Source organism: Vitis riparia, chromosome 9 (genome assembly GCF_004353265.1).
Source record: "Vitis riparia cultivar Riparia Gloire de Montpellier isolate 1030 chromosome 9, EGFV_Vit.rip_1.0, whole genome shotgun sequence".
Taxonomy (NCBI): Eukaryota; Viridiplantae; Streptophyta; class Magnoliopsida; order Vitales; family Vitaceae; genus Vitis; species Vitis riparia.
The window spans coordinates 13,402,417-13,412,415 of NC_048439.1; the positions used below are offsets into that span (position 1 = coordinate 13,402,417).

Here is a 9,999-nt window from a genome sequence, read left to right on the forward strand (position 1 = left end):
TAGGGATTGATTGAACTACTCAATCAACTTATGAGAATTGAAGGGATAGTGCCCCTTGAAATTAATTTTTTATATAATGATTAACTGATTTTTTTAGTCGTGAGAAGTGTTTTTTAAAAACACTTCATGGTTCATCATCCATGTTAAAAATATTATATTTCATTATAACTCTTTTTATTCTTCTTTTTATTAATGAATTATTAAATATTTTTATTAATAAATTATTAAATATTGATACACTCCGTGAATGTTAGGATTACATTCATATTTCTTCTTTTATATTTATTCTACATTTCAATATTTAAAAAAAAAAAATAGTGAAAAATGAAAATATTTATAATAATGTCATGTTTTGTGAAAATGATAATAATAATTCCAACATGTCATGAATTATAACAAGTGACAAGGGGTGGATTAATATGAGTGCTTAGTCCACTACTACAACCCTCTCTCTCTCTAATGATAATAATAGTAATATGAAGATGTGTGGCCGGTGACCACCACCACTAGCAGAAGAGTGAGAGAGAGACAGAAATTCAGTAGTTTAAGACTGAATACGAAGAGAGTCGTCATGTTGTGGGGGGACAGGCACGTGTCCCTTCTCTTGAAGGTTCCTAACAGTCTCGTAGAGGCACTGCTTCACTGGTATGAACTCCAGCCCCAGCTCCCTCAGCTTTTGGTTAGAGAACTTGTACGGCTTGGCCCTTGGCTTCACTTCATCTGAGCACCTGCGCCATTCAAATAAACAGACAACTCTTAACTCCCCAGATGAAATTGTGGACTTTGGGTGGTGCCTGGTGGTGGGCACAGGGTATATACACGTGACAGGCATTAGAAGGCAACAAATTGGGAACCCAGAAGTCTGGCTAGGACGTGACAGGCATTAGAAGGAAACAGATTGGGAACCCGGAAGTCTGACTAAGCAATGAGGAGCAACACGTCATAGTAGAGATTGGAGTAGGTGAAAGTACGAGGGGCCCACCACTCTCACACAAACATCAGTGGTGGGCCACAACTGACAACTCTCCCTGAACCACCAAAACTAGACTATTCTCCTTCACTCTGTCTTTCTCTCCTGCCGCTTTCTCAATTCTCAGGTTCAATAAAAATTATAAAATATAAGAAAAGTCGAGGGGGTGGGTAAGCCCACTGCCCCAACACCACAAATTTACTCTACAAGTACATGCAATCTCTATCCATTTTACACGTACTGCTTCCATCACCACCCTCTCATCATACCCTCTCTTCTCCCTCCTTTCCAGAATTCCCCATTTTTGTTCTTTTTTTTTTTAATACAACATATGGGAAGGAAATATATATAGATAATATCGGATTATATAGGATAAAATCGAAGAAAATATGCCATATTTTGGCATAAAATATTAATAAGGTAAAAAATTATGAAAAAATTAAAAAAAAAACCTATAAATATAAAAATTTTAAAATTGTTTTTATTTAAAAAAATTAATATATAATTTGTATAATAATATCAAATAAATAATAATATATATAAAAATAAAATAATTAGAATTGATTTATTTAATAATAAAAACATAGAAAAATGAATAAAATATGGCAAAATATCAGTTGACGGATATTGATGGAAATATTTTTCCAAATTTTGGAAACCACGTATATTGGAATATCCGGATATTTTAAACCTCGGAGAAACTTCAAATGCACCTTCTCGTTGTCCATTCAAAGAGGGCACAGTGTTTTTTGTCTTATACTAAAATGTACATTGTCCGGTACAAGCTAATAAATTAAAATTGGGAAGAAAAAAAAAATTGGGGAAATGGGAAAATGAAAAATAAATGTGAAATTAAAAAAAATAAAGAGCGACTTGAGAGACGACTTACTTTGTAGGAATGGGATACTCCGGGAAAAACTTGGCCAAAATTTCAACGACGTCGCCGCGATGAAGCACGCTCTCGGCACAGAGGTAGCGGCCGGAGGCAGAGGGAGCTTCGAAAACGAGGATGTGGGCGAGGGCTACGTCCTTAACGTGGACATAGGCTTGAACGGAGTTTGCATATGTTTTGGCGGAGCCGGTGAGGTACTTGAGGATGTGAATAATGCTGGCATTAACAGTGGATTGAAGCAATGGTCCTAGCACCAGCACTGGGTTCACCACCACAAGGTCCACCTCTTTCTCCTTCGCAACCTCCCATGCCGCCTGCTCCGCCACCGCCTTTCCGTAACAATACCAATTCTGCATTTTCCTCAAGAGTTAAATCAAAAATCTTGTTTTTGGGTGAGTCAAATTTTATTTTAGTGCCGTTCCGTTACCTTTGGGCCATGAAAGACAAGTCTGATAATTATAGGTTGAAGAAGAAGCGAAAATGTTGACAAAAATGATGAAAATTAGGGGTAAATAGTGTTGAAGAAAAAAAGGTAGGTGGGCAGACCTTTGTGTTCTTGCAGAATTCAAGATCACTCCAACAGCTCTCATCCACAACTTGATCTGGGCTCCTGTTGGGGTCCATGTACACTGCTCCAATCGATGATGTGAACACCACTCTCCGGACTTTGGCCTCAGCCGCTGCTATTATCACATTCTTTGTTCCATTCACGGCTGGTTCCACCATCTCTTCCTTCAAAAATCAAAAAATACAATCATCTCTTTGCTTGGTCACTAAGACAATCCCTGAATACCATTGACTGGTACAAAGGGACCACTTTCAACTTTGTTGGTGGGAATGATTGTCATTGCTCACACCAACAACCAACGCACCAAATATAAAATTCCTTATTTTTTCTTTCTTTTTTCCTCGGGGAAAACAGAGATAAGAACTCACTGGATCATCGGTGACAGGAGAAGCAGTGTGGAAAACTCCATGGCACCCATTGATGGCCACTTTCAGACTCTCATAATCCATAAGATCAGCTTTGCATAAAATCAATCTCTCCTTTGCTCCTTCAAGCTCTCTCAAATGAGAATTCTTTGGATCATCTGCAATCCCATAAAATAAAATAAAATAAAATAAGAGTATTGTTACAGAAATGGCGCAAGCCTCAGAGGTATGCCTCTTCAATGCCACAAATGAGACACTAGCTCACTAGAAATCACATCACATGTGTCTACCCACCTGGATCTCTAACAGTTCCTTTAACAGTATAGCCTCTTTCAAGAAGCAGCTTGACCATCCATGAGGCGATGAAGCCGCCGGCGCCGGTGACGCAAACGATTTGGCCGGAGCTGGAAGGGGAAGAGGCGTCAATGGGCATGATTGGGAAGAGTGGTTGGTGGGAGGGAGCTTTATTTCAAAAAATGACAGAAGACAGGAAAGTGAGAGCAGAATGAAGAAAAGTTGGCCAGAAGAGTCCTGTATTTATAGGGGAAAAAGTTTCACCGACTCACCTAACACCGTAAAATGTGAGAGGGGATGTACGTTAACAAACGACGTGAGGTGGTGGTGGTGCACTGGCGGTGGTGCCGGGGGTAGGTGAAGACCGGCCCCCACAAAGTGGGGTTGGGTCACGTACGTTTGATAAAAGTACGGTAATTTTAAAAAATAATTCATAAACTAACGTCCTAACAAATATAATTCCAAATCTATCTAAATTGTTATTTCCTCCTAAAATAGTCTCTTTAAAAGATAATTTATATACTAAAGATCTTTTGAAGATAAGATTTTTAAAATTCATTTTTAAAAAAGTTTATACACTAAAATTGTCTTTTAAAGAGAATTTTTTTAAAAAAGAAAAAAGAAAAAAGAGAGAGAGAAAAATAGTCTCTCCAATTTTTATTCAACTTAAATTGGACTCACAATAAAACTAGAAAACGCCAGAAACAAGGAGAGTGATTTTGATATTTTTTTTTTGGTATAATTTTTAGTAAAGTTGGTCTTCATCAAATGACTAAGGGGGGTTTTCTTGGCTTTCATGTCAACTAGAGACCTACAATGTTTGATTAAAATCAATAGTCAATTGGCACAAAAATGGAGCCATAAATTATTCCGAATGAACCATAAAAACAAAAGGTTACAAAACTTCAAGGAAAAGAAAAGATCAACTATAAGAAATCCATTCATGAAATAGATTCAAGTTTTCATCAAAAGATTTTCTATACGTGTATATCTAATCATTCAAACTTGAGTTATCCCATTAGCAATCCCAATTATGCTATAAATCTCAACTCACACGGCTCTCTAACTTTCTCCCTTCACCATCTCTATAAAATACATTGAATCTTTCATTATCATCCTTCATATATTCACTTCAACTACATCTTAGCTCTATCATCGTTGATTTTGCTATCTTTTTTCTTGATGCTTCAAAACATTTCGATTATACTTACTAGCTTCTCAATTATTTTGTTCATAAGAAAGTAGGTAATACTTAACATTCAATCATAGTTCATGTAATGAGTTTGGGCTTGTGACTCCAAGACCAATTGGTCTTTCAAGCACTAGGTGATAAAGCGCGCCGCTCAAATTATAAAATAGATTCATCAATGCCTTTTGTTTCGCCATAGATTGATACTGAAAGGTAGGCCAAGTCAGTAATGTGTAGACCTTTAGGAGTATTGTTTGTATGTGTAAACCTTTGGCCACTTGACGTCCAATGATATCTTTCTCAGATTATACCCCTCGACACCTTTCTCAGGTAGTTGGAAAACCTTGGCGAGCAGTTCCTCAAAGATTTCATTGTCTTTCATCAATCTCACCAACCTTTAGCTTGACTTCCATTCATCGTTTGCCCATCTTGGTTTGATTTAGATAATTTGATTCTCAAATGAATTTCTTTTTTCTTTTTTCTTTTTTAACATTTCTACGTATTTATTCCACTAGATTGACCTCATTTTGCTTTTCTTCAAAAACCTTCTATTCTTTAGCTTCTTTGAAATCTGTACTAATATTGCTTTCGAAGATATTGAATAAGAAGTTCTATCAAACTGTGATGGGATCATAAGTTTTTTAATATAATGCATGTTTTCAAACACATTTCCTTAATCCAAAACTCCAAAAATGCTAAGGTTTTATCAAATAATAAATTAAAATTACTCATAAAAATGACATAATAAAGCTTTCATTATAAAAATAAAATTTAAAATTAAAAGCAATATGTTTGTAGTCTTGCTATGTGATTTTTTTAATATGAATTATAACCCATGTTTTTTTTTCTTAAATTTTATATTGTTGGATTATAAATCTAAATTAATTTTATTGCGTTTTATTTGAAATGTCAGGGTCAAGCTCCCTATTGAGAATGATGAGTTTGTCTTTATTATATATTTAACTATTTTATGTTTTAAGATTTTTATTTTTAAAGAGTAAAACCGCAATTGAAAATAATTTTTGAGAGTTTCAACATTGTATTCTTTTTTGTTCCTTTAGATTAATGGATTCTTTGAGATGCACTTTGTGAATGTGGAGATCACATTGATGGTCAAACCGTGTTAAAAATCTTGTATTTTTCATTATTTTCTACTCGTGTGTGTAGTTTGATTAACATATATATCTGAATTTCTATAAAAAGTCGTTTAATAGATCAATTAAGAGGGTATTCAACAAATTAATTTAATTACTTAATATAATTTATTAATTTAGTTTATGATAAATAACTTGATATTATAACCGAAAAATTAAAAATAATTATGATAAATCAATTTAATAATTTAATATAACATAACAATTTAAGATACAGTTCAACTTACAATCATCTTAAGTCATGAAACATTAACCTAAAAGTTAAAATTGTAAACTATAAAATTGATGTCACATTTCCATGACTCATTTTTTCCTTACCAGCAAATCGACCACTAGACAAGAAACAGACCCCTTAAACATGACACATTAAAAATTAGTAGACGTGCAGGCAAATGAGCAAGTCGGGTGCCTCCTATTTTGACCCACAAACTACTCCTATTTCCTTGGTCTGTGGGGATCGATGCCTCCCCGCCATGGATTCTGTGCTGTTGTACCTAACATATATGTGCCTTCAACTTCTCCACGCTTATTCCTTCTATTTTGACATGGTGATGCTTTGTCTTTTACCTACTCCCTATTGTGATTTTAGTGTATTGACTTATCACAATACCAACTCCAGTGTTTGGCAGAGCCCATTGACAAAGTGGTCTAGTATCAATGGCAGATATAATCCCAAATTTAGTTTACTTGAAATTAAATAAAAATAAATTTGAATTTCACCTTTTTTTTTTGTGTGTGTGTCTTGTTTGAGAAATACATTATGCTGTGAAAAAAGGTGAGTAAAAATGTTTGTTTCTAAATTTAATGACTTTTGAATGGATTCTTTTAATTTATGAGGTTGTAGGAAAAATTTAGGTCTTGTTTAATGTCCATTTTTGAAAATAGTTTTTACAAATAATTTACGAGAATAATTTTTAAAATTATTTTTTAATGTTTTATAAAACAAATGTTTGTTTGATAATATTTTATATTTTAAAATAATGTTTATATAGTGCTTTATTTTTTTATTTTATCATTTTCTATATTTATATAATTGTTTTCTAAAATAGTTTTGAAATCAACTAAAAATTGATTTATGAAAATGTTATATTTTCTGTTTTTAAAAATAAATAAAAAATTGATTTTCATTTTCTAATTGTAAGATATGTTTTTCTATTTCTTTATTTTGAAGAAAAAAACACTATTTTCAAAAGCAAATATCAAACAGTGCCTTATTAATTTTAATTCAATCAGTTTTACTTCTCTCTTACAAGCTATGCATGGATGAATTGAACTTTAAAAATTAATAAGTTACTAGCAATCTCCTCTCACCTCATGTATTTTCAGTAGATGAAAAATAAACGACTTGGAGAACTCTTGAAACTAGACTTATATGAACCATGCTAAATTATAATTTAACTCAAAGCTTTAAAATATTAATGGTTAGATTGTGAAGTCTAAATCAATTTTGTTGCATTTTGCTCGGAATGCGGGGAATTGAACTATCCAATCAGCTCATTGAAGTCAAGCTCATTGCTAAGCTCGCAGGGATAAAGTTAATCAGTCAGCTTGCAGGAGGTTGAAGGGGGCAATGTACAACCGCAATTGAAAGTGTTTTCTCAAAAGTTTCATTATTGTAATTCTTCTAATTCGTTTTCATTAGTGAATTGTTGAATGTTAGTGCACTTTATAAATGTAAGGATCACATTGATCATCAAGTCATGCTAAAAGTTTTGTCTTTTTCTTTATTTTCTACTCATAAATGTGCGTGATTTGATTAACATTAACAATTAACACCCTTAACACAATCATATTTTTTCTACTAATAAATGTCAAATGCTCCACACACTATTGTGATAATGGATACCACTTGGTTGAGGCAGCAAGGTGAAGTTGATAATTAAGAATTTACATAATAATAAGAGTTATTTGATTAAAAGAGTAATTGAAAACCTAATTTTTTGAAATTTAATTTTTTTTTTTAACCTTATTTGGACAAAAAAAGTCCTCATTATTTTCTTGTAAAAATAATTTTTCTTTTAAAACCTAATGTAAATACTTGAAATAGTAAGACACATTTATGTCAAAAATGAATTATTATTAAAATACAAACATCGGAAGGGTTAGTTTGACAAATTTGAGAATTATTTCATTCATTTTAACCGATTAATTCTAACAATAAGCTATTTGAATTTCACATATATATTTAAAACATACTAGCATTTAAAGAATTAGAATTAAAATAAAAAAGAACATATTTTTAGAAGTTTTATTTTGGTTGAAAATTAATACAAAGTCAAAATGAAACACCACTCATCCATTGGTAAGTGGATTTAATTAACGATGTTGTTGAATCATAAATGTGAAAAGAACATCACCTATCCAATAGTGGTCCTATTCTCCATCTTATGAATTTCAATACAATCTTCAAGTGGCATTAACTAATCAGTAGCTTTCAAGCCCCACCAATGTAGAACAAACTTTGAAAATTAAGGGAGGAAAAAAAAAATGATTGAGAGGCTGGTCGTAGGTGAGCATTTTATCCAACACTTTCTAGATGTCACCAACGCCCCCCAAAAGCAAGGGGAGAGAGAGAGAGCAATTTTCTCATTAAAAAAGGGTCCCATGACAGTGGAAGAGCTAGGCCGCAAGGGAGGCCGGGTCATTAGACGAAAATGGAAGGGGAGAGAGAGAGAAGGGTGGTTTTCCCCTGCTAGAGAAGGCCCTATGTAGTAAAAGGAAGCAAGAATGTTGGATGAATGATTCCATTAAAGTATTTGTTTCTCTTCTCTTATTTGATATAGATCATTAATGAAAATATCGTTAATCATATATATATATCATTATTTTGATTTTATCGATATATTGACGGATATTTTAGAAAAAAATATCGATAAACTTAAAATTGATTAAAACTCATGAAATGTAAAAAAAAAATCTTATAGAAATATAATTAGAAGTATAATAGATATTTTAAATTTGTTTTGTTTAAGAATTTGATATATATATATATATATATATATTTGATAATAATATTGTATGCGTCAATAAAGATATATGAATTTTATATACGTACATTTATTATTAAATTACATAAAATATTATTCCATAATAATATTATAATATTTAATTATAATATGTCTAATTTTAAAATATATATTTAATATTAAAATTATGATTCATTTAATTTAATTGTATTAAATGATATAAATTAAATGATGATATACGTATAAAATTATTTCATATTTGTATTTTTTATATTTAATTAATATATAAATGATATAAAAAAAGTTAAGAAAATTATCACTATAATTTTTATATTTTTAATGATCCATTAAATTAAATTTAAAAATAAAATAATTAAAATAAATTTATTTATTAAAATATTTTATTTTTATCACTATCTTAGTATATATTCTTCTAGCACCCGTTTAGGGATTGAGTCTTGCAATTGTAGTAGCCCAAAAAATCCATGTTTTTTTCTCTGATTTCATCTCGATGAAAAATTACAGAAATATCGGCGATATTTTGGCTTTTATGATATTTCTTCCCTTTTTTGCATCGCCTCTCACTAAAACACAAAATTTCAGTAATTTTTTCCGAAATTTTCATCCATGATATAGATAATGTTGTTTGGCGTTCAATTAAGATGTAAGATAGTATGAGCTCCAATACCAACTTTAATCTTGCATGTTACATCCTCTCCTCAGATAATATCATATATAATATAAAGTTTCTTGGTATAATTATAATAATATAATTCCATTGAAAGTGCTCCAACGACCCACCCTACATCTCAACTCAATCTACTTACATGATCATATATTAATATAATGTTTATGACTAGCCTATGCAATTAGGCTAGCAATGTTGTACATCAACCAAGTCTCTCACTATATAAGTGTTTGGTTTAGTTCTTTGTACTTTATTACTAATCATCATATATAATTGTGCTTTGCTTTAGAGATAACTTGGCTTGATAATTTGCCCAAAATCCACATGACTTATAGAAAAAGGAAATTGTTAAATTGTTGTGAAGATTTTTTTTTTTTTTTTTTTTTTGTGTCATTATTCAAAAATCCCTAAAATACTGTCTATTATGAAAACAAAATTTTAGAAAACATGACGCATTTGATATAAGTAAAAATATTGAATATTTTAATATCTTAATTAAAATAGGAAAGTTAAAATATTTTAATTAAATTTTAAGACAAAATTTGAAAACAAAAAATAATAATAACTTTCATACAAAATACAAAAACTTTTAGAGGGTTACATTAAAAAGGTAATGATTTTAGAAATATTTTATTTTAAATTTTGAGTTATTAAAAAAGTTTTATGATCTTAAATTTAAAAATTTTTGTGACAGTAAAATTTTATATTAAGATTCAACTAAATTTTTTTAATTTTCCTATTTATTTTTAAAATGTTTACAAATCAACTAAAAAATAAATAAATTTTAATTCAAAGTATAATTTTTTTCCTTCCATTTTTTAATTTATCTAAAAATAAAAATCTATTTTATATTTATTAGATATTTTAAATTTTGAAAATAAAATTTAGCACTTACTTTTGCCATTTATTAAAA

At 30.7% G+C, this 9,999-nt stretch overlaps 1 protein-coding gene across 1 annotated transcript; it reads right to left on the reverse strand.

The window, feature by feature from the left end:
- Positions 1-350: 350 nt before the first annotated feature.
- On the reverse strand, positions 351-3,302 carry LOC117922518 (cinnamoyl-CoA reductase 1). The gene is made up of 5 exons (XM_034840649.1): positions 3,090-3,302; positions 2,799-2,953; positions 2,409-2,594; positions 1,860-2,212; positions 351-728 (listed from the first exon to the last, which is right to left on the reverse strand). The coding sequence occupies exons 1-5, from the start codon at positions 3,226-3,228 to the stop codon at positions 545-547; spliced, it is 1,017 nt and encodes a 338-aa protein (XP_034696540.1). The 5' UTR covers positions 3,229-3,302; the 3' UTR covers positions 351-544.
- Between the last annotated feature and the right edge of the window lie 6,697 nt (positions 3,303-9,999).